Below are 24,073 nucleotides of genomic sequence, written 5' to 3'. Positions count from 1 at the left end.
CCCCACCCGAACAAAAGTACCCATTGCCACCTAGTAAATCCCTGAAAAGGCAACCTGTTGTAAAGCAGTCTTACCGAGGCTGGCACGAAATAAAACAGGCCAGACATCGAGAGAGGAGAAAGTATAAGGCCCACAGTCCACTGTGACTTCCACGTAGCGGTAGTCTTCATGGAAGCTTTGGAAGTTGTTTTTTTTTTTTAAATCATTTTATTGGGGGCTCATACAACTCTTATCACAATCCATACACATACATCCATTGTCTCCAGTACATTTGTACCTGTTGCCATCATCGTTTTCAAAGCATTTTCTACTTGAGCCCTTGGTTTCAGCTCCTCATTTTCCCCTCCCTCCCCTTCCCTACCTCCCTCATGAACCCTTGATAATTTACAAATCATTATTCATGTCCTGCACTGTCCAGTGTCTCCCCCCACCCCCTTGTCTGTTGTACATCCCCCTGGGAGTGGGTTATAGGTAGATCATTGTGATCACTTCCCCCTTTATCCCCCTACCTTCCTTTTCTCCTCCTGGTATGGCTACTCTCAATTATCTGTCCTATATTCCCTATGTTTCCAACTCTTATCTGTACCCATGTACGTGCTCTGGTCTAGCTAGATTTGTAAGGTAGAATTAGGGTTATGATAGTGGGGGGGAGAGCATTAAAGAACCACAGGAAAGCTGTATGTTTCATTGGTGCTACACTTTACTGGCCCATCTTCTCCCCACAAACCTGTAAGTATGTCCAATTGCTTACAGATTGGCTTTGGTCCTCCACTCCACACTCCCCACCTCTTTCACATTATGATTTTTTTGCTCTGGGTCTTTGGTGCCTGATTCCTGATCTCATCAACACTTCATGATCACACAGGCTGGTGTGCTTCTTCCATGTGGGCTTTGTTGTTTCTCAGCTAGATGGCCACTTGTTTACCTTCAAGCCTTTAAGACACCAGATGCTATATCTTTTGATAGCCAGGCACCATCAGCTTTCTTCATCACATTTGCTTATGTACCTGCTTTGTCTTTAGTGATCATGTTGGGAAGGTGAGCATCTTAGAGTGCCGGATCATTAGAAAAAAGTGTTTTTGTGTTGAGGGAGTACTTTAGTAGAGGCCCAACGTCCATCTATTTCCTTAATACTATACCTATAAATATATGTACATAGATCTATTTCTCCTTCGTTGTATATAAATAGATTAACATCTGATTATGCCTGTATTTAGATCTCTATCACTACCCTCTGCTTCCTAGTTCTTTCCTCTATTTCTTTGTACTTTCCTCTTGTCCCACTATCATGTTCAGCCTTCATTTGGGTTTCAGGAATTCCTCTAGGTTACATTGCCCTTGATCAAGCCCTACCAGACCTCCTACACCCTCCTTGCCATCGATTTTCAGTCACTTGTTGTTCCCTTGTCCCTTGACCCACTTCCTTTCCCCTGCCTCCCCCTCTCCCAAGTCTCCCCCCCCCCCCCCCCGCCTGCATTGTCATCCTGTTGTTCTCTCTTCCGGCTTGTTTATTCTGCCTATCCCATCCAGATAGACACACAGTGACAAACAAAAGCCTGAGCACAACAAAACAACAATAGAAAATAAAACAATGGCAATAAGAACAAAAGGCAATGATGAAAAACAGAAAAAAAAAAGAAGAAAAAACAGAAAGAAAGAAAAGCCTATAAATCGCTCAAACACCTTTACTTTATGGGTGTTTTCTGATAGGGTGCCCCTCCCTGGCCCCACAGTCTATTTTTGGTGTTCCCTGGGGACTTCATTGCTCTGCTCCCCTTGCTGCTCTGTAGTCATTGCTCTGCTCCCCTTGCTGTTCTGTTGCATACCCCCAGCGTCTCACCTCAGTGTGGTGGGGTCAGGACAGGCACAATTCCCACCATGTGTCCCCAGTGTTATCCCCATGATGCTATGGGTCTGTGAGGAACATCGTGTCCCATGGTGGGGCCTGGTCCTCTCTGTGCATTTCCTGCTCTGAGCAGAAATATTGTCCTTAGGTCTTGGGCCAGGATGTGCTCCACTCTTTTTTCCTCCCCCTTCGTTTGCTTCTGCGTGCTCTGATCAGATACGTCCCTACCTCTCCTTGAGCTGTAGCTTCAGTGCTGTCCTCTGAAACGAATTCTTCTGGGGGGTGGAGGTGGGGGCTGTCCACTTAGTTGGTAATGGGGCTGGCCCGCTTGAGAAGATCTTTACATCCCCCAGAGTTCCCCCAATTCCCCCCAGTTTGGTCAGCGCTCAAAATACAACAGTGAACAGTTTTGACCATGGTTAAAATGCAAAATTTCATGGAAGGGGCCTGCCCTTAAGACCTTACCAGATGTGGATTTGGAAGGAGAGAGGGCAACGCTTGCAGCCTGGTAGCTGCTGGGCACACTTGAGGATGTGGTGGACAAAGGGGGAGGAGTGGGTTCTGCCCTAGGGAGAGTCAGAGGGCAGGGAAGCTCCGACTCACAGCTGTGCCTGGGTTGGTCAGGTGGGGAGGCTGTGGCTGAACCAGCTACTCTCTCATTTATTGGGCAGCCTTTGAGATGAAACAAAGTTTTAGCAAATGGGCCTGGATCACGCAGCCTTTGTGTTGGTCTTGGGAGGCCCTCACCCTCATTAACCCGGACACAGACAAGCTCAGGCTCATGCAGACCGCATCTCCAAAGCGCTGGACCCAGACTGTAGGCTTTACATCTCCTTCAACCCTGAAGCTCGCTCTGCGCAGCACTGGCTGGAGCCCAGGGCCGAGGTCAAACAGGAAGGAGCCAAGGAGAGGCAGGAAACATGTACTCCCTTGGCCTGCAGCCCGGTTTCTTTGAGGGAAACGGCCATATCTATTCCTGGGGCTCAGGGACCCAGGCTGATTTGGGCCACAGCGGGCAGGGTGGGGGGGGCGGGTTTGAACCAGGGCCTGGGATGAGTAGCCAACAGCACAGTGGGTACATGCTCACCAGGTACCTAGGGACAAGTCAGCAGTTTCTTACCTGCTCTTGAGGGCAATTCCAGGCCCTAGCCCTGACCTCTGCTGCTCACTCCCCAGCACCAATAGACAAGCTGCCACCCCGACCTAGGTACATACTGTTGATTGGCTTCTAGGGCTCCCAGCCTGTCCAGGAGTTGAGTACAGATGAAGTGTTGATAAGGGGCAACCCAGGCCCAGGAAATTGCCCTGTGTAAATGCCGACACCCTGGAGGAACGTGTGTCCCAGGGGCAACATGAAAGAAGCACCCTTTGCTCTTTGCTCGGGACCCTCTGGTGATGGTCGGGGAAATGGAGTGGTCCCAAGTGACATGCGTTACCACGGCTGAGCCTGTCCCCTAGACCAGGTGTCTTTGCCATCCCAGCCCCTGCCTCAGATGGAGCTGTGAGTGTCCTCCCAGCAGAGGGAGCAAGGGGTCAGGAGAGGAGGACCCTGCTGGAGGAGGTAGAAGAGAATGAGGACTTGGAGCTTAACCTTGAGGGCAAACTTCAGGAGGCTGGAGGGACAAAGGCTCTCCTCTGTGGGCTCAGGTGAGGTGTGGGTCCATCTGTAGCAAGGCATATTGATTCTATAGAAGACATCTCACAAAGACATGTCTCAAGTCCCCCCGTTGGGAAACGATAAGAAAATATTAAACTTCTACTTCTATGTATTTGTATGCAATCATTTAAAGTTCTCTAACATATAGTAACCTGATGGGTATGTATATACTTTACAATGAAATAATGCATACATTATTAAGGATGCAGTGTCAAAACCTTTTTTTCTAGTGCACTATCAAGAAAGCTTGGAGACCACCGTATTTCAAGACCTCTTAAGGAGCTCTGGTGATGTAGTGGGTTATGTGTTGGGCTGCTAACCACAAGGTCGGTAGTTCAATCCTACCAGATGCTCCACCGGAGAAAGATGAGGCTTTCTGGAAAGGCTTAAAGTCTCTTTCAGTAAAGATTTAGAGTCTCAGAAACCCACAGAGTTGGTTCATCTCTGCCCTGTGGGGTCACTCTGAGCTGGAATCAACTTCAGGGCAGTGAGTTTGGAGTCTTAAGGAGCTCTGGTGGCACCGAGTGTCAGGCACTGGGCTGCTAACTGCCAGGGGTTCAAACCCGCCCATGGCTCTGTAGGAGAAAGAGGAGGCTGTTTGCTCTCATAAAGATTTACCGTCTTAGCCTCAGCCAATGGCAGCAAAGCGGTCAAACTACCCGCCCTCGCACCTCCTTCCAACCCCACACATTAAAATATATAGCCAGTGCGACCCCGAACAACAACAAAAGGTTTATGTACAAATTGTTTATAATTTCTCTCTACTGAGCCTCAGAACAACCAATAATAAAAACCAGTTACCAATTTTTTTTAAAAAAGGAAACATACCTAAAATTTCTTTTTAAGTCCCCCTCTTGGAAGCCCTATCCTGATAGGGTCCCTACGAGCCAGGATTGACTCAATGCCAGTGGATTGCTGGTGCAAAAGTCCTGTTCAGAGCGGCTGCGGTCCTCCAATTGGTCTTATGGTTGGTGTGGCTGCTGGAGTCACAATAATTACAAACCGCGGACTATTTGCTAAGCTGCCTTAGGCCGTGTACTTTTTCCTGTTTCATCTGTGCCGCAGCACCTCTGTGACCAACGCAGAGAACACAGGGAATAAAATGCTGACGGTCCATTTTCAACCCTCTCTTCAGAAGGACCTCTGAAGGTGTGAGGGGGTGTGCGGAGAATCCTCTCTGGGGTACTAATCACCGCACATCATTTCAGGGCGCTCAAAGGTGCTTAAAGCTCATCTGGCCCAACTCTACTTTTTCCAGGTCACAAAACCAACCGAGAAGGATGTTTGTGGGGTTTGATTTTGCCCTAGGTGGCGCACCTGCTTTGGAGGAGGGGGAAAGGGGCACTAAAACGTAAAAGCCGCTTGTTCTACCTTTTATATCTTCAATTGCTGCTGGTGGGGAACCTCCCAGGTCAAAGCTTGTGCTTTCGCCCTTGCAGCCTGGGAACGGCAACCCTAGGGGGAACCAGACCATCAACCTGAACCACTATGCCACCAAGAAGAGTGTGGCAGAGAGCATGCTGGACGTGGCCCTCTTCCTGTCCAACGCCACGCGGCTGAAGGCGGTGCTGGAGCAGGGGCCATCTTCTCATTACTACACGCCGCTCATCGCCCTCCTCAGCATCTCCCTGCTGCTGCAGGTGGTCATCGGGATCCTCCTCGTGGTCATAGGTGAGGAGCTCAGCGGTGGCCTTCAGCGCCCCCTGGAGGCGGGAGAAAGCCTTCCACCCCCCCCTACCCCGCCCCCTACAAAACACTGTGTATCCAGCTGCCAACAGAAGCTAAGTTGGCATTGGGAGCCATTGCTTGGCGATTGGAAGCCACCCAGAGAGGCCCCCGGAGACAGAGCCGGTGATCTGAAAGGTGGCAGCAGCACTGCTCTGCACGCACGGTGTCACCAGGAGTCAGAACGCACCCAAGAGCAGCTGGCAAGCGCCTTCTGCGTCCACAAATGCCCAAATGCCAGTTCCTAGACAGTGAGGAGTCTGAAGTCCTACCTCCTGGCATTTCATAGCTTGCCTCACCCATCCCCCCCACTACCTACCCCAAAGACCTGTGGAATGACTGCCCTGCCTTGTGCCAGAGTTTCCTCATAGCCCATTCTGTTCTGTGAGCACATTCATTCCCACCATCAGAGCCCGGGATTACCTGTAGGGCTACTAGTCACAAGGTCGGCAGTTCAAAACCATCCGTCAGCTCCACAGGAGAAAGACGAGGCTTTCTACTCCTGTAAAGAGCTACAGCTTTGGAAACCCAGGGGACAGTTCTACCCTGTCCTCTAGGGTCACTTTGAGTCAAAATTGACTCAGTGCAGGTGAGTTTGTTTATTTGAGGTAGGTGACCCAGTGTAAGTTCCCAAATCCACACCCCAATAAGCACCATGTGGGGCTGTTCAGTGAGAGCAAAAGGCTCAGCCCAGTGCTTTCTATCCCCGCCCCCTTGCTTTCTATCACAACTTGTCTCCAAACTCCAGTGGTGTCAGAGGGAGCTCCAGGCTGAGGCGCTCACCCTTACCTCCCTTCTCCCCATTCTCCGCAGCGCGACTGAACCTGAACGAAGTGGCGAAGCAGTGGAAATTAAACCAGCTCAACAATGCCGCCACCGCCTTGGTCTTCATCACTGTTGTCATCAACATCTTCATCACGGCCTTCGGGGCACATAAGTCAGGGGTCCTGGCTGCCAGGGCCTCAAGACATCCTCTCTGAACAGAGCCTGGGGTCCAGGTGAGGGAGAAGGCTGGGAGGCCTGTCAGAGTGGTTGGGGTGAGACCCAGCCAAAGGAGACTTTAGAATAGGGGGATGAAGAAGGGATCTTGGAGAAGCGCTTGGATTGACCAGAAAGCATGCCCTGAGCCCCCTCGTGGTCTGTAAGTGCCTGGCTCTCCTTCAGTTTGGGGTTTCTCTGTAGACTTGGTGGTGGTGGGAAGGAGTGGCTGTGTAGTAGGGGAAGAAAGCTGGAAGCCTGGAGGAAGTTCCTCCGTGGCTTGGTCCAGCATCCTGAGGGCTCGAAGTGTGGCCCATGGGCCAGCAGTATCAGCCACCACCACATGAAAGGTTGAAAACCTCATTGAGGCCCCTCCCCAGAGTCAAGATTGCCAGGTGAACCGTGTACGCATTCAGGTGTGAGGAGCACTGCCCTCTCATGGCCCCTGTGTTTCTTCTGCAGGTACTGATCCCCGAACTGCTTCCACCTCCTTCCTCCTGGATCTCCTAGGCTGCTGAGCACAGCCTCCTGAGAGCTTCTCAAAGGGAAATGTAGATCCTCTTGCTCTCTCCTTACAAGCATCTGAATCAAGAGTTGATACTTTCATTCAGCGAATTCCATCTTGCTCTGGAGCCTTGAGCTCCGGCCCAGCTACTGCCAATCTTTCCCTCGTGGTAGCAACTCCCGAACGGAGTGTACCAGAAGCACCAAATCTTCCCGGTTTCAGAAGCTATTTCTGACCCTGCCCCGCCCCTTTGCTCTGCTCCGGGTCTTTTACTCTCTGTGAAATGGAATGATTTCTGTCTATAAAGTTTTCAGCAACTCCATGGTGAGTCAACCTGTATGTCTTCAGTGGTGAAGGCCCAGCCATCAGGGATGGTGTCTGAAGGCCCCTCTCCACCTGTGTCCTGGGAAAGGCTTGGAGAAACACACCCCAGACTTTAAAAATCACCCCTTTCCTGGGGCCCAGCTCTGATTCAACCTACCTTAGAACCACATACCTTTGACTAATTATCATCTGCTATAACAATTCCACACTAGTCACTTCTGGATTGGTGGGTACATCTACACAATCTCCTTCCAGAATCTACTACAAGCCTACTCTAGCTTTCACATTTACACATTCTCTTAAACACGTGTTTAAGGAATGCAGACTAATTATGATCTCTGCTTAGGCAAAATAGAACTAGGAAGGGAAATTTGCACCTGTAAAACATCACAGGCAGCCCCAGCTCAAACGCAAATGATTCAATTGCCTGCTTATTTTAGACTAAGTCATGCCTTGGCTCCTCTCCACTGCTGTCTGGCCTTCGCCTAGGGTGGCAGTTCTCAACCTGTGGGTCGAGACCCCTTTGGGGCTAGAATGACTCACAGGGGTCTCCTGATTCATAACAGTAGCAGTGATGAAGTAGCAACGAAAATAATGTTATGGTTGGAGAACCACTGGCCTAGGGAATCCCGAATTCTTTCTCATTTGGAACCGTCCCTCAGAAAATGCCGGCTCATCTATCTAACCGTGAGCGCCTAGGACAGACAGACAGGTCCTTTCCAGTGCTCACACAGGCTGGCTGTACAGGGTGGCGGTAGCATGGATGGGGGCGGATGGGGCATGCCAATCAGGTGCCTGCCTGGCAGAGGAAGGGCAGAGATGTGATGCCTGCGCCCCTCAGTCCCACCCTCTCCCACCATGCAAGATGACAGGAACACACACTAGAGCCATTTTTCTTTTTCTAAGAAGATACTTTATTAACCCCACCCCCACCCCCTCTCCCCCTCCCTCCCCAAACCCAAGGCTTTTCCCTACAGAGTGGAGGCCCAGACAGGCCCATCCCCTTAAGGCAGATGGTGTAGAGATAACAAACATCAAACACAAGGCACTGGCCCAGGGACAGAGGGGGGGATGGGTGGGCAGGGCAGAGGGCAGGCTGGGCTGGCTCATCAGCAGGTGAGGCCAGGGGGCTCTTTGGACTGTTGCAGGCTTGCCAATGGTGCTGCAATGCCCAAAGATGAAAGTGGCCCCACAAGGAAACCTGGGTCCCACCAGGTGGCTCACCTCCCACTGCCCAGGAGCTCCTTCTAGAAGGCAACAAGCCTGAGTAGAGATCATAAAAAGCCAGGGCCAGGGGTCCGGCCTGGCATCTGTAAGCCACACCTAGTCCTGACTCCTGAGAGGGAGACAGGGTTTCTCCCACAGAAGGTGCTCATGCAGCTCCGTTCTTCTTCCACCAAGGTGATTAAGCTCTTGGCGGGTGTGGAGCCAACCCACCAGGTAGACCCTGATGCTCCTAATGCTGTGCATTGGGTTATCACAGGATGGCGCACCGCTCACTGGTCTCACGGCCCTGCTGCCCCTTGCCATCCTGCACAGCAGAAGCCCTGAGCTCACCCCACTGAACAGATCCTGGAGTTCAAGCCCCAGCATCCAGTGCACCATTGGTGAATTCAGCAGCAATAGAGGCAGCAGCGCAGCAGTAGAAAAGTCCCCAGCCACAAAGGCACCTGGGGATAGTTAGTGCAAGATAAGTGTGTGGTCACCAGGTGGGGTCAGCAGGAGAGGGGAGGTGGCAGTAGACTATGAAGGTCAAGGGCTTTCTTTTTTCTTTCCCTGAAAAGGCTTCCCTCATGTCCCCTTCTCCCTTCCACTTGAAGATGCCCACACCTCCCCAACCTTCTCAGCTTGTCCCCTCCCCGCCCTGCCCACTGGCTCACGGCACCACCCGTCTCCTCTTCTTCCCCTCAAGGCACAGGTGCAGTACATTCCTCTCAACAGCAGCCAGCCCTTGCTGCTGGGGTCGTCCAGGCAGGAGGGCAAGTCCACAAGGGTGGGTGCTGGGTGGCGAAGACTGCTCCAGGGTTCCCACATGCCTTTCCATCCTTCCTGTCTGCCGCCACCCCTCGCCTCATCTGAAGGGAGCCAGTGAACAGAAGGACCCCTACATCGGTGCTCCCTCGTCTTCACATTGTCCCGTGAGGCTGAACCTCACAGGCAAGCTATGAGAGGAGAGGGGCGCCCCTTACCTGCCCTTTCCACAGTCGAGTCCTGTGTGCCACACGTGGGTGAAGGAAGAGCCTGGCCCACTGTCCACCCACCCCTTCTCCCAATGCCCCTGTCACACTAGATAGATGATGTCATGTTCTGTGATTCTGCTCCATGTGGCTTTAGCTCCACCTGGAGGGTCAGGATAGTTTCTGTGGCTCCCTGGGAGAGGGGGTGGTGGTGGTGTGTGTGTGTGTGTGTGTGTGTGTGTATGGGTGTGTGTGTGGGTGTGTGTGTGTGTGTCTGGAAGGCACGGGCAAGGGGAAGAAGTGAGCCCACTCCCCGTGGGGCCAGCCCGCCACATCGGAGTGGGTCTGAGGTATGCACGCGGGGCTCTGTCCAGATGTGCAGTTCCAGCCGCAGCCGCTGCTAGGTGCGAGAGGGACTGGGCAGCTACTGTATGGGTTTTCAGTTAAAAAAAAAAAGTCCTAATAAAACATGTCCAGACGAAGTTTTCAGTCCATGTCTAGACTCCCTGTGAGGTGCGCGGGGACTCATCCTCGTGGATAACGTGGTCTCTCTCTCTCTCAAGCGCTCTTTCTTCCCTCCACCTCCTTGTCCCGTCTTTCGTCCTTCTCAGGAGCTGATCCATCTCTGTCAGCTGTGGCAGCCCCCACCTTCCCCGGCCCCTCTCCCCCTCCCTTCCAGAGGCCCAGATGGAGAAGGAGATGGAGACACCTCTCTCTGAGTGAGGGGACAGGCCCCATGGAGTGGGGGCGGGGAGTGTCTTCGCTCTGAGGCTTCCTAGGGCCCAGCCTTTGCCCTTTTCCTGTCTGTCCGTCTGTCCTTCCCCAGCAGAGCCGGGCCCCGGGGGAGCAACTGCAGCACGGAGACAAGGAGCAGGAAGTGGTTGGTCCAGCGGGCCACCCCTGAGGGTTACGGTGTCCTCATCTGGCGGCGGTTCCACATGCCACGCTTGGAGTGGAAGTGATGGAAGAAATTCCTGAGGGAGAGGCGTTCCACTTCCAGGCCTGCTTGGAGGATCCTGAATGGGGGGAGGGCAGAATGAGCCAAGCAAAGCGGAGAGGTCCCAGCCCCCAGGAACCTGCCCTTCCACAACTGTGTGGGGCCCTGTCCCTTTCCTCCCCAGTCTGCCTCCCGCTGGGCAGCAGGGAGGAGTGAAGGAGAGAGTGGGGTTGAATTCCGACTTCGTGACTTAGTAGAGATGTCAGCAGTGCTATCGCTCAGCTCCTCAGTCTGCTTGTCTCCAGAAAGAGAGTCTGTGAACCAGGAGAGGCCACAGATTTTACACACACGAGGTGACCAGTAACTGTGGTTCCGCCTCCAGCGTTTGACGCAAGTGCTGGGTGGAAGCAGGGGACCAGCCTTCCCGCTCCTCTGTCACATGGGCAGCACCGGGAGGTCTCTGGCGGGGCTGGGAAGGATTGGGCTGGGGGCAAGCTCTATCCGAAGGCCTGGTCCAGCATGAAGATCCCGAGCGGCAGGAACAGCAGACCAGGCCTCCCAACCCATGGTTTCAGTCCACTCTGGGCTCTCCTCCGACTGGGCTTCAGGACACCTGGATTAACCTCCAACGTCCCTCCCTGCTGCCTTCAACTCCCTTAGTGCTGCCATCTCCCGTTCCTTCCTTCTCTCTCGGCCGAAAAACAAACAAACAAACGAACAGGCCTGGTTGATCCGTCTGACACTTACTCATTTTAAGATTTGGAGTCAGTTATTAAACTTCTCTTCCAGACTCCGTTTTCTTACCTGAGAAATGGAGGTGCTTACATCTACCTTCCGGAGCTCGGTGGAGGGCAGGGAAGGGAGTCAATGAGGCGCGGTGTGGTTCGGGGCTGCCAGGAAACACTGCCTGGTCCCACACCGTCCTCCCAATCATTGCCGTGTCTGAGCTCAGGGTCAGGGCCACGGAGGAGGGTCAGTCTAGCTCCCTGAAGATCTCTCTGCTTTGATAACCATGTACCCAAGATGATGGCCCCAGGGACTAGCCCCTGCCGGCCACGTGTCTAAAGGATGTGAGACAAAGTCTCACTCCCTGTGCTTCCAAGGAGCATTCCGGCCACACTTTTCCCAAAATGGGTCACCTTGTTCTTCTAGTGGCCTGTGGTTCCAACACCGTCATTCAAAGGCATTGGCTCTTCGGTGGCATCTCCACTCACCATCCGGCTTCCCCGTGCACATGAAGTGGTTGGGGGCACCCCGGCTCGGGTGTTGGAGGGACACCTTAGAGCTCCACGTGACACCAATGCCTTTGAACACTTCCAAGAGGGCTTTTGATAATGAGGGAAGAGATGAGACCCTCACTGGCTCTCACTCGAGCTGTTTCTCAAGAAGTGTGCTGCTTCGTGCCCCCCCCCCCACCACCATGCCAGGTACTCCCGACCTTGTCTGCCCACCTCCTCTCAGATCCCTGCCTCAAGGAGACTTCTTCCTTTTCTGGATTTCTCTCTCTCTCTCATCTGTTCCCCTTAAGCGGCCACCTCAAGATACCATCCTATCTCCCTCCCCTTCTCTTGGTGGTTAAGTTCTTGAAAGGAGAATCTCCCACTAAGGTCTCCACTTCCTCACCATCCACACCTCCTCAGACCTCTACAGCCTCATGCCAGTCCCACACTGGCTCCTGGTGAGTACTCTTCCTGCCCACCTGCAGGTCTGGGGCTCTACCCCCCCACTGGCCACTTCCTCCTCCCCCACCCCCTCTTCTCCCTAGGCTTCCAGGGACCCGGCTGGGGGTCTTGTTGCCCTTTAAGGGCCCACCTGGTCTCTTTTGCTGACCCCCTGCCCAGGGTCAGTTATCTGGGCGCCCATCTTCAGCCGCCACCTCTGGGCTACTGCAGAGACACGGGAGCTGCTCCAGACTTGGGAGAGAGTCAGCATAGTTTCACGGAGCGTCTGCCTTGCCTGGTGCTGAGAGCATTGTCCGGGAGGTCCGTGCTACTGCAGGTTTTGTTTTCCCCTGTCCATCTACCAAACACTTCTGCACCAGCCCTGTGACGCAGGCAAAGGGAGGTCATCCTCCCTAACAGATTAAGATCGCAGAGTCCCTGTGAGATACATTTGACCCCCATGAAGCGGGAGGCGCCCCCGTTTCATTGCTCTTCTCGCAGCATCTGACTGGCCTCCTGGGCTGGTCCAGCCCCATTCCCTCCCCAAGGCCCCTGATGGGAAAGAATTCCAGTCCCAGCCTTTCACTGTCCTCCTCTCCCCAGTCACCTGTCCAGGAGCTCCCAGTCCTCCCCGCCCCAGCGGTCTCGAAACTCCTTGGTGTTCATGCCCCCGATCCTGTCCAGGTCTGACTTGTAGATGCCAAGCAGTCCGAATCCGTTCACCTCCCAGTAGCCTGTGGGCAAACGAGAAGAGGGTTGCGCTGAGCCAAGCCATGCTCGTGAGGCTAGAGGGTGGCGTGAGGAAGCCTGGGGGCTGGTGTGGGCTCCTTGATGATGCACTTCTGAAGGAGGGGCACCAAGGGGGCCCCTGTGGGAGGGAGATGGTCAGCTGGAACCGAGAACTTGTCTTAGTGAGAGAAAAAATAATTCCTGGTCTGTTTGGGGGAGATACCCCTATGCCGAGATCCAGTGGCCAGCAAACACACAGGGGTGACCACAGGCCAATGCTGAAGCTGGGAATGTTTGCTGCTGCTACTGTTGCCGTCACCGGGGCCCTTTCTGGGGAGCAAAGGCAGCGGGAGCTGGGGCTGCCGGGAGGAGAGGTTGGCACTGGCAGACATGAGGCTCCGAGGCCGAGGGCCATGATCAGAGAGGTCTTCCCCACCCTCTGTAGCCTGGGGCGGGGCTCACCCTCCGGCCACTGGGGGGTGGCTCCACAGTGCAGCCTCATCACCATGGGGGCGAAAGCCATCTTGCCCTCCACGCAGTGCTTCCGGATGGCATCGACGACTCCAGCTGGAAAGTGGATGTGGAGGTCACAGAGGAAGATGATGCTGTGTGCGTCCTGGGGACAGACGGGAGCTGGGTCAGCAGGCCCGACAGACCTGAGATAGGAGAGCAGGTCCCCTGCTCCGACAAATCCCCCGGCTCTTCCCCATCGTTGGAATGACTGAAAGACAGCCCTAAGACGGACTGTTGGGAGGAGCCCCACAGCTCTGGGGATCAGAGCATAGATTTTAGTGATCGGGGTGGATTCTGAGCTGCCCGTGCTGCCGTTCATTATGAACCCCTTGCGCTCTGGATGACTGCATGTGCACTACATCGTCCCCAGCCTAGTGTCCCTCACCACTGGCCCTGCATACGGATAGGTCCTCCCTGCCTGTGTTCTGTCTTCCTCCCCTACGAGTTGACCACACTGCACACCCCAATGTCTGCCTCTCCCAGCCTTGAATCGCACACACCTCCTAGGCCACGCACCTTCACCAGGTCAATGCCGGCCTGCAGCCCAGCTGAGCGCTCAAAGTTCCCACTGAGCTTCATGTACTGGTAGCTGCAGGGAGAAGAGAGGCGAGGGGGCTGGGGATGAGGACTGAGGAGCTGGAGGGGCTGTTGCTGGTGGTATCTGGGGAGGTGAGTTCTTGGAGAAGGAATCAGGAGGTGAGGTGGAGCACTGTCTCGGCACCAGACCTGGCAGTCCTGGGACCCAGGGAAGGAGGCAGCCGAGGCAGGGGAGAGCCCTGGTCCAGCACCCGCCTCTCACCTCCGCAGCTTGGACCTCTTCAGTGCCTTCTCCACATCCATGTCCTCGCTGCTGTAGTCAGTAATGATGATGTTGAAGTGTGGGTCACCGGTGACCTGGAACAGCTTTTCCATGTCCCTGATGAACTGCTGCACCCAGCGCGCCTGGTTCTTTACTACCTCAGTGGGGGGTGGAGGGAGGCAGCAGAGGGCGACAACAGGTGAGCACCTCTGCTCTAGGGGACGTGGTGAACTGGGTGTTCTGCTTAAGGGGCTGCGCAACACAGAGACACAAGGGAAGAGGAAGGGTCCACGACAAAAGGGGCCTCTGCGCTCAACCCCCTCTCCCACCCAGACAGGCCCTGCGGAAAGCCTCAGCCTAAGCTCATCACCAGAGTTCCGCTCTCTCCAACAATCCCAAGGCCTGCCTGCTCGCTATCATCGGCGGTTGCCCATGCCGCCTCCTGGCCGGACCCCTGCTGCTGGGTTCCTCTTCCTCTAAGAGCCAGCCGAGCAGCTCTGTGAACCACTACATCGTCTAGTTCCCCTGGACTAGTTGGAACCGCAGGCTGACTAGTGCTTCTTCTTTTTTTAAAAAATCATTTTATTGGGGGCTCGTACAGCTCTTATCACAATCCATACATCCATCCACTGTGTCAAGCACATTTGTACATTTGTTGCCATCATCATTCTCAAAACATTTACTTTCTACTTGAGCCCTTGGTATCAGCTCATTTTTATCCCCTCCCTCTCTCACGAACCCTTGATAATTTATAAATTATTTTGTCATGTCTTATACTGTCAGATGTCTCCCTTCACCCACTTCTCTGTCGTCCATCCCCCAGGGAGGGGGTTTATATGTAAATCAATGTGATTGGTTCCCCCTTTCTCCCCCCACCTTCCCCTTCCCCTCTTGGTACCGCTACTTTCAGTATTGGTCCTGAGGGGTTTATCTGTCCTGGATTCCCTGTGTTTCCAGCTCTTATTTGTACCCGTGTACATGCTCTGGTCTAGCTAGATTTGTAAGATAGAATTGGGATCATGATAGTGGGGGTGGGGGAAGCATTAAAGAACTAGAAGAAAGTTGTATGATTCATCAGTGCTATACTGAACCCTGACTGGCTCGTCTCCTCCCCAGGACCCTTCTGTAAGTTGCCTACAGATGGGCTTTGAGTCTCTACTCTGCACTCCCCCTCATTCACAATGATATGATTTTTTGTTCTTTGATGCCTGATACCAGATCCTATGCTTCTTCCATGTGGGCTTTGTTGCTTCTCCGTTAGATGGCTGCTTATTTATCGCCAAGTCTTTAAAACACAGATGCTATATCTTTTGATAGCTGGGCACCATCAGCTTTCTTCACCACGTTTGCTTATGCGCCCGCTTAGTCTTTAGTGATCGTGGGAAAGGTGAGCATCATGGAATGCCAGTTTAATAGAACTAAGTGTTCTTGCATTGAGGGAGTACTTGAGTAGAGACCCAATGTCCATCTGCTATCTTAATACTTAACATATAACTATATGCACATAGATCTATTTCTCCATCGTTACATTCCTCTCAGTTACATTGGCCTTGATCACACCCTACCAGGCCGCCTACACCCTCCTTGCCACTGACAGTGCTTCTAAGCCTAAGACCTGGAGCACTGGCCTAGGAGCCGGGGTCCCTTTCCAGCTCTGACACTCACTAGAAATGGATGTGGCCAAGCCCTTTTCTTTTGTGAGCCTCGGCTTCCTCCCCTCTCTCAAGCAGACCTAGGTGCTCATGGTCACTAGGAGGCTCCCTGCCCTGGGACCCAATGCCCAGGACCCGGCTTGAGGCTCACCAGGCACGATGAAGTGGACCGTGGCTCGGTGATTCCAGGAGAAGCCCAAAGGCCAGCACAGTTTGGGCTCGGGTGTCTGGGCATTCAGGATGTGTCTCCGGTGGTTGTGTGGGCCCCAGACCAGGCCTTGCAGGTTCCGGACCTCAACTTCATCCCCGCCAGCCGGATCGATGCCCTGCCAGCCTCGTGTAGACACATACTCGGAGAGCCGAACCAGGCGCTGGCCTTGTTCCAGCAGCTCAAGTTCCAGCAGGTAGCGGCCCCCCCGGAGGTGGTCCTGCCGCTTCTCCACGTTCACAATGCGCTGGAGCTGGTACCTCCTGTGGCGGAAGAGGGGTGGGATTGGAGTCATCTCCCTCTCCCCCTTTTCCTCCACCATGGACAGCAGGGCTTCCTCACTGGCTAACTGGGGACCTTGGGTGAGATTTCAACCACTCCAGGATCCAATGCAACCATTGCAATGTGCCCATTCGGCCTGATGATCTCTGTTGGCGCTGACAGCTCTCAGAGCCTAAGTACTGACAGTGAGTGGGAGGGCTCACAGCGAAGTCGACCCTCATTCCTACAATGTTCTGTTCAAACCAAAAGTTGATTGGTGGACACATCATCAGGCACTCTGAAAACAAAAACAGACTCACTGCCAGAGAAAAGGTTCCAACTCATAGGACAGTGCAGAATTGACTTTATGGGCTTCTCAGCCTGTTGATCTCCATCGGAGTAGAAAGCCTGCTCCTTCTCCTGGGGATGGCGAGGGGGTTGGGACTGTTGGCTCTGCAGTGAGTGGCCCAGCGTGTAACCCCCTACGCAGCCATCAGGGCTCCTTTCATGAGTCATTAAAAAACAAAAAACAAAAACCCAAGCTCTCCACCCTGAGCTGATTCTGACTCACAGTGAGCCTGCAGGACAGGGTAGAACTGCCCTGTGGGTTTCTGAGACTGTAGTGCTTTACGGGAGTGGAAAGGCTCCTCTTTCTTCTGTGGGGTGGTTTTGAACTGTTGACTTTGAAGTTAGCAGCCCACTCACTACCCCACCAAGGCTCCTTCCTCTTCATTAGCCACGAGGGAACTACAGATCCAATCCACCATGAAATATCATTTCACAAGCGCCAGGATGACCTTACTAAAAAGACCACTAGACATGTTGTGAGGATCTGGAGAAACCGGAACCTCATGTGTGCTGGCAGAAATGGACAAGAAGGCCTGACCACTTGGGAAAGGAGTCTGGCAGTGGTTCAGAAGACTAGCCACAGAGTTCTCACATGGCCCAACAATTCCACTCCTCGGGGTTTGTAACATACATTCGCATAACCACTTGTACACAAATGTCCATGGCAACATTATTCCCTACCCCCCACCCCCAAGTGGGAGCAACTCAAATGCCCACCCACTGGGGAAAAGACCAAGAAAACGGGTCTGTTCACACAGATGTGTGTCGTGTGCCGTCGAGTTACTGTCAAACTCCCTGCCACGTGCAGAGCCGAGCGGAACTGCCCCCATCGGTGTGCTAGGCTGCAAACCTTCTCCAAGTGTTTTCTTCCACAGAGCAGCTCACATCCTGCCATCGAGTGGACGCCGACTCGCGGCCACCCCACAGGCCAAGGAAGAGCTGCCCCTGGGGAGCAGTGGGTCTCATCTTTCTCCCAGGGGGTGGCTGGTGGCTTCAAACCGCTGACATCCTGGTGAGCAGCCCCATGGGTAGCCCCTCCACCACCAGAGCAGCCCGGGGGTTCTAATGGCCTTGTCTTTGGGTTAGCAGCTGAGTGCTTGACTATTGCACCACTGGGGTCATGAAGCTCCTCAGTGGAAGAGTAGTCAGTCATAAAAAAGTAGTCAGACGTGCTACCACGTGGGTGAACCTAGAAAACGCCGTGCCAAGTGTAAGACTTCACCCACAACAGATCCCGTGTCGCAGGTCTCCACTGACACGAACTATTCAGAAAAGGCCAATCCATGGAGACAGACAGGGGTGTCTAGGGGTTCTGGAGAGGGAGGGAGGGCACGGGTGATGCTAATAGATATGAGGTTTCTTTTCAGGGAGATGAAAATGTTCTTGAATTAGAAAATGGTGATGGTTACTCGATTCTGTGAATCACTAAAAACCAGTGAATTGTATACTTTTAAGTGATGAATTTTACTTACTCAACCCCCCCCCAAAAAAAAAGGTTGCTTGGTTGAATAAGAAAACAAAGACATAGTCACACCTCGTGCCCTAGCCTTCTAGCCCCCATCTAAAACTTTCACGTGTAGTTGTGGGTTTTTGTCTTGGCTTTGTTTGCTGTGTGTCTGCCTTGCTCCTTTCCGGTGGGGGGGTGGGGTGGACGGGAGACCTCAGGACCCCCCCTCCCCACCCAGAACCTCCCTCCAGGGCAGCATCTCCGAGGCACTTGGCCTTTTCAGGAGCCTGGATTGGAGAGCAGAGATCCAGCTACTTCTACAGTTAGCGGGGTGGGGTGGGGGTAGGGGCTGCTGGCTGTGGTGTGGCCCAGCCCCTGGCCCTAGGAGAGCCCCTTTACCTTACCCCCGGGTCCTCTGGTTGAGCTTCTTCAAGAAGATCCTTGTGACTTCGAGAGCCTCCTGCTCAGGAAGCAGCAGGTTGCCAGACGTGTTACAGTTCAGGTCAATCCAGTCGGTCCGCAGGGCTTGCAAGTCAAGGTTGCGGGCACTAAAGGTCTGGTCCCAGTTTACTACTGGGTCAAACACAGGCACGTATTCGAACACCTCGCTCATATCCAATTCTTCCTCCTCTTCTCCCCCCTCTTCCTCTCCTTCCTCTTGGGTTTCCTGGCCTGCAGCGGCCACTACCAACTCCTCCTCCCCATCGTGCCAATCCCTCCTGGGGACCTTAGGCTCCATCTGGTCTCCCTTCCTCTGCTCTGCAATGAATGACTCCACTTGATTCAGCCACTGGGACTGTTCTAGGGTCTTCCTAGGGCCGTCCCCAGCCGTCCCCGCCCTCCTAACTCGTGGCAGGCTCCCTGCCAGGCGCTCAGGGAGCCGAGGGTCACCAAGACGAGCATCCTGGCCAGGCTTGGGGCTGGCCTTTCTTGCTGCCATCTTTGCTTGCTGGGCTGGGACATCACTGGTCCTCACTGGGGAGGAAGCGGTGGCGTTCTGCCTGGTCAAGGGCACCAACAGGCTCTCCTGAGGCTGAGCCAGGAGCCGCCGCAGCGGGCTGCGGAGGTGATTGACGTCCTGCCCGGGGGTGGAGGCAGGCAGCCTGCGGTTCCCCTCTTCACCACGCGCCAGCGCCTGCTCGGCGGCATCGCCATACTGTGCGTCTTCAAGGCCCTCTTCAGACCCTGCAAGACCACACCAGGAATCATACGAAGCCTCCCGTCAGGGGCTTCCCACCCTTCTCCCCACAAGAGCCCGTGTGAGACACACCCCGTGTTCCTGACGGTGCTGTGCGGACCTTGGACAAATTCTCACTGCCACTGAGTCCATTGAGACTCACTGCGACCCTCCAGGGCAGAGCAGAACTTCCCCTGTGGGTCCCAAGATGAGAAAGCCTGAAGGCGGGCGCTTTCAAACTGCTGACCTTGAGGTTGGCAGTCCTACGCATAAGCAGTCCGCCACTAAGTAAGATCCCAGGGGCATATTACTCCATCTCAATTGATCCCAGTTTCTCCCACTCCACGAACGGGACAAGGATCTGTTTCCCCTCTAGGGTGATTGTGAGGGTTGAGTTATACACCGTTCATAAAGAGCTAGCAGATACTGGTATAGGTAGGGGCCCAATAAATGGCCCCACCTATGTCCTGCCCTCTCAGTAAGGTGTGCTTGGAAAGACTAGCAACCCAGGGCTCCAAAGGACCCCCAGCCAACCAGTGTGCCCTTGGAAACAAAGACTCGGAAAAGTCGCACAACTCCCAGAATGTCACGTGTCACTCAACTGTGCCTGTAGAGCCGGGTGAATTGCTGCTTATTCTCAACAGCAAACATAACACGAGATTTAAAGGAAAAGGAACAGAGGGCCACGTGTTACACATGCCTTGAGGTAGGAGGTACCGCTCCTGACTCCCCTGCGTGTGGGGGTGGGCGTGTGGAGTGGAAGCTTCCCCAGGGAGAGCTGGCAGAGCCTGAGCTTCTCATAGAAGCAGAAAGTGGTTGCCCCGACTCCCCCGAGGTCCCAGTAGCCACTCTATACCTGGCTGCTCAGGTCCTTGGCTCTCAGGCTGGTCAATCTTGATGTACTCCTGAAAGCTGAACCTGCAGGAGGAAAAGAGATGGAGACTTGAGCCAGTGAGGGGCAGGAGCCAGCTGTGCAGATTAACCTCGTAGACAGGGCCCAGCCCTTGCTGGCTGGAGGGCCCAGCAGAGACCTGAAAGCACACTGGAGGTAGTGCCAAGGAAGGAGGCGGGAGCAGAGGGTAAGTGAACTCAGCAGGGGCTCCTGGGCTGCAGAGCATTGGTGTCGGCCCAGGCACTCCCCTGGTCCCAGCTGGGCCCCTTTCTGTAAGTCTCGCCGGCATCACTGACCTGTCCTGGTAGTAGCTGCTTTCCTGGTAGAAGCATTTATTATGGGTCTCCATGTGGCTCAGGCGGGTGTAGTCGTTGGGGTAAACAAAGGACAGATGGACCTGGGAGAATGGAGAGCAGCCGAAAGCATAAGAGGGCAGGGTCTTGGTAAGCAATCCCCAGCTGGAGTCTGTTAGGGCTCCTAGATACCTGCCATGGGACAGCAGGGTCCTGGCTCTGCATGACAGGACCACAACGCCACAGCCTTTCCTGCCTCCTCTCCTGTCTGGTTCACATCTCAGAGGCAGCTGGGAACCATTCCCAGTTCTCTCCGCCACCAGATCCCTGAATCTTCACACCTCCACTGGCTAGCTGTGGATGATACAGGTTCCCTTGTCCCCTTCAGACCCAGCTCGCAGTCCCTCTGGTGGCCAACTCCACGTCTGGATTTCTACTGTTCACTCTGCCTCTTCGGTGTGTACCGAAAGGTTCTTGAAAGTGAAGCCCGCCTCCACAGTTGCTTTTCTCCCGTGTCTTGTATACAAGGCTCATCAATACAGTTGGCTGATCAGCTAGTCCAGTGGTTCTCAACCTGCCTCTTGCCGCGACCCTTTCATACAGTTTCTCATGTTGTGGCGACCCTCAGCCATAAAATTATTTTCGTTGCTACTTCATCACTGTAACTTTGCTACTGTTATGAATAGGGCAACCCCTGTGAAAGGGTCGTTCAACCCCACAGGTTGAGAACCGCTGCTCTAGTTAGCTGTATGACCCTGGCTGGACTGGACTGGGCTGTGTGTCCCTGGCAGCAAAGAGCAGGAAACCTGGGGTCAGTTCTCTTGACATCCTGCCTGGCATAGAGTTGGGAGAGGGAAGGGTAGGGTAGCCTTTAAGTAGGCGCTTGAGCTGGAGTGTCGCAAGGCAGTCTACTGGGGTCAGAGGCAAGCGGGGGAGGGCCGAGGGGCAAGGGGAGGGAGTCCGAGTCCCCACCTCCCACCTCAGGCACAGGCATCAAGCCCTTTCCCGCTCCTTCCCCTCACTGCCCAGGCCCCCCAGACTCACAAAGCGGAGGCCCTGGTAGCGCTGCAGAGGGAGCCCATCCACCAGGTAGCTGGGCTTGTAGGGACAGTCGGGCAGGACGTGGCGGAGATGCGACTTGGGGATCAGAGGCACTGAGGGCGGGAAGGGAAGAAGATGAGGCTGATGTACGTCTGTGACGAGGGGTGCGGTCCTCGGCCTAAGCAGGACCTTTTTCTAGTCACCAATGGTGGCTGTGGCCAGAGCCCTGCTGGCCATCCACTATCTGCAGCTGCCCAACTGAGCTGTGGGAACACTGGGGAGCACAGCCCGGGGCCCCGCCCCCGGCCAAGGCCAGGAAAGGGTTGCAGCGCCTTTGGAATAAAAACACAGGTTGTTGCTATGGTTCCTGGATGCTGAGGACCTGACTCCAATTCCCAGTTGAGCTGCTTGCAGGGTTTCCCAGGCTCTCCTCTTCAGCAGAGCACACGACAAGGTCGCAGCAGCTGTTAACCAGTCAGCTTACCCCTTGGGCCCCACGGCTAACCTCACTAAAGGCCTCGAACAGCCAGCGGGACACAAGGCCCCGCAGCTCATGAAATGCCAAGGACTGAACTGCCTTCCGTGGGTGACCCCCTGCTCTTCCGCTGGTCACTGTGTCGTGTCCCCCCCCCACTGTTTTGGAAATGCCAACACTGTCAAGGCGAATAAGGCCCGGAGGAGAATGAGGATGAGGATGAGGATGAGACCGAGGAACATGTCCTGAAATGGATTGTGGTGACGATGTACCCCTCTTCTCGATGCACCAGAACGACTGGATGGCTGGGCGTGCGAATGACACCCCAACAAAACTGCTGGGGAGGAAGAAGAGGAGGCACGCAGACTGGAACAGTGCAGTGCGTTCGTGTTTCTCTCACTGGATGAGAGCTCCGGAAGCCACCGTGACATGTGTAGTCCAGGAGGGGCGCAGCGGGAGGGACTTCAGGGTCTGGCTCTATTTTTTGTTCTGGGTGCATGCCACAGTTACATAATCTCTTTTCAACTTGAGCGAAGGGGTGGAGGCTAGCCTGTTAGGTCATAACCAGTGAGGCCTCTGTGTGGGCATGGCCTTCCGCTGGGGATTCTGGGAGCTCACATCTTCTTACTGGAGGCGGGAGACATACTCTCTGTCATACATTTCTGTTGACAGGCCACATGGAGCTACTCTGATGGAGCCAGAGCCCTGGAGATGGAGGAGCCACGTGAAGACCCACACCAGCGCTAAGATGCTTCCACTGCCACTGGGTCCACAACACTCTCCACCCACTGACCTGTGATCTTCCTGCATCATTGCATGTGCTGCGTGAGTCTGAAGAGAGTATCGGACACATGGGCTAATACAGGACTTATGGGCTTGATCTGGACTGAGCTGGGATGTTTTCTCACTACACAATTACTCTTTGATACAAAACTCTCTCTTACACACATATGAGTGTCTCTGGATCTGTTTCTCTAGTCTATCCTAACACAGTACAGGTCATGCAAATGTTTCCTTTGTCGCCATCTGCATGATCGTCCAATGGTCCGTTCATTTGGGGGTACTTTTCCAGGTACATTTTACCTGGCTTACCACCCATTGCTGTGGAGTTGACTCTGACCCGTCGGGACCCTACAAGATGGAGCAGACATGCCCCACAGGGTTCCCCGGCTGGACATCTTCACGGGAGCAGATGGCCACACCTTGCTCCCAAGGAACGTCCAGTGGGCTCACACTACCAACCGGGTGGGTTAGCAGCTGGAGCACCAGGGACCCTCCTTTCACACTGACGCCTCGCCTGAGTCTCGCGATGCCCACCTCCCACATCCACCTGTGGACCTGGCACCGCACTGCCCCCAGTGGCAAGCGGGCGGCCAAGGCATTACCTCGAAAGAGGGAGTCCCGAGCGTCAGGCCTCAGCATGTCAGCAGGGAACTGGTCATCCCTGGGCACAGAGTCTGGGGAGCCAGAGTGGCTGGCGGCTGTCTGTGGGATGTGGCCCACCTCATCCATCCTTAGGATTGTCTCATCTGGGTCCAGGGAGGAAGAAGAGGGAAGCGTTGAGGTCCACAGCCAGTTCCCCTCTTCCCTGAGGGGCAGGGGAAGACTGGGACAAGATGTCTGTCGTCCAGAGGGGCCCTTCTGGGATGTCCTTTGAGCCTCTCCCCTCTAGCCCTGACCCCCTGCCTTGTCGTTTCAGCATCTTGTCACGCGATGGCCCCTGAACCAGAGGGGTGGCCAGCTCGCACCACCACTGCATGTAGACTAGAATGACACCTCCTCTTCAGACTGCTTTCTGCTAGTCATAGATGCCTCCGAGAGACGGAGCAAGGGATGAACCAAGCACGGCATAGCAACAGAAGACAGCCACGGAGCTGTCAGCTCTGCTACAACATGAGGGGTCTGGGAGATCACCTGCTGACTCACCAGAGGACGAATACCTGTGGTGAGCTTCTCAGAGCCTCGGAGGAAATGTCAAGAACAGGCCATCCTGAGGAGGCCCAGTTCATTATTGGCGACCTGCTGTGGGTGGGAAGGGGCGAGCCGATGTTTTGAGAGCAGGGAGTATCCGTGTCCTAAAGATGAGTCTGCACTGATTCTGGGGGCATTGATGTCCTTGACATGGCTCAGCGGTACGCCTGGGAATGCTGAGCGTTCACCCTGAGCTATACGTATATATATACTACAATACAATTAATAAATATCATGAATCAATTCGGCAGCGACTTATAGAGCGCTTACCACCTGATAAGCCAGATACTATTCTGCAAGTATCTTACTAAATGCCAACCCATTGAAGCTTCAAAACTAACACAAGAGTTCTATACAGTTGTCCTTTCTATTCTACAGGGGAAGAACTCGGGCATGGAGAAGCTAAGTAGTTTGCCTCGTGTTGCACCCTCTGTCATTTGCTGCCTTGTAGATTCTG

The 24,073-nt window shown here is 54.2% G+C and overlaps 2 protein-coding genes across 2 annotated transcripts in view; one reads left to right on the top strand and one right to left on the bottom strand.

Moving 5' to 3' along the window:
- Positions 1–4,942: 4,942 nt before the first annotated feature.
- Positions 4,943–6,208, top strand: NINJ2 (ninjurin 2). Its single transcript, XM_075553152.1, has 2 exons — positions 4,943–5,174; positions 6,042–6,208. Exons 1-2 carry the CDS (start codon positions 5,021–5,023, stop codon positions 6,206–6,208), a joined length of 321 nt encoding a protein of 106 aa, XP_075409267.1. The 5' UTR covers positions 4,943–5,020.
- A 3,911-nt stretch (positions 6,209–10,119) lies between these two features.
- The window catches only part of B4GALNT3 (beta-1,4-N-acetyl-galactosaminyltransferase 3), a 115,504-nt gene continuing 101,550 nt past the window's right edge, over positions 10,120–24,073 (bottom strand). The window contains exons 10-20 of the mRNA XM_075553151.1: positions 23,031–23,174; positions 21,174–21,283; positions 20,133–20,233; positions 19,801–19,862; positions 18,172–18,952; positions 15,655–15,974; positions 13,852–14,005; positions 13,569–13,641; positions 13,002–13,155; positions 12,418–12,544; positions 10,120–10,228 (exon numbers count right to left, since the gene is read on the bottom strand). Of these exons, the coding sequence (XP_075409266.1) occupies positions 10,120–10,228; positions 12,418–12,544; positions 13,002–13,155; positions 13,569–13,641; positions 13,852–14,005; positions 15,655–15,974; positions 18,172–18,952; positions 19,801–19,862; positions 20,133–20,233; positions 21,174–21,283; positions 23,031–23,174 (2,135 nt within the window). The remainder of the gene's footprint in view (positions 10,229–12,417; positions 12,545–13,001; positions 13,156–13,568; positions 13,642–13,851; positions 14,006–15,654; positions 15,975–18,171; positions 18,953–19,800; positions 19,863–20,132; positions 20,234–21,173; positions 21,284–23,030; positions 23,175–24,073) is intronic.

Source organism: Tenrec ecaudatus, chromosome 6 (genome assembly GCF_050624435.1).
Source record: "Tenrec ecaudatus isolate mTenEca1 chromosome 6, mTenEca1.hap1, whole genome shotgun sequence".
In the NCBI taxonomy this organism is placed as follows: Eukaryota; Metazoa; Chordata; class Mammalia; order Afrosoricida; family Tenrecidae; genus Tenrec; species Tenrec ecaudatus.
Note: the sequence above shows the minus strand (reverse complement) of the source record. Positions and strands in the feature narration are given on the sequence as shown.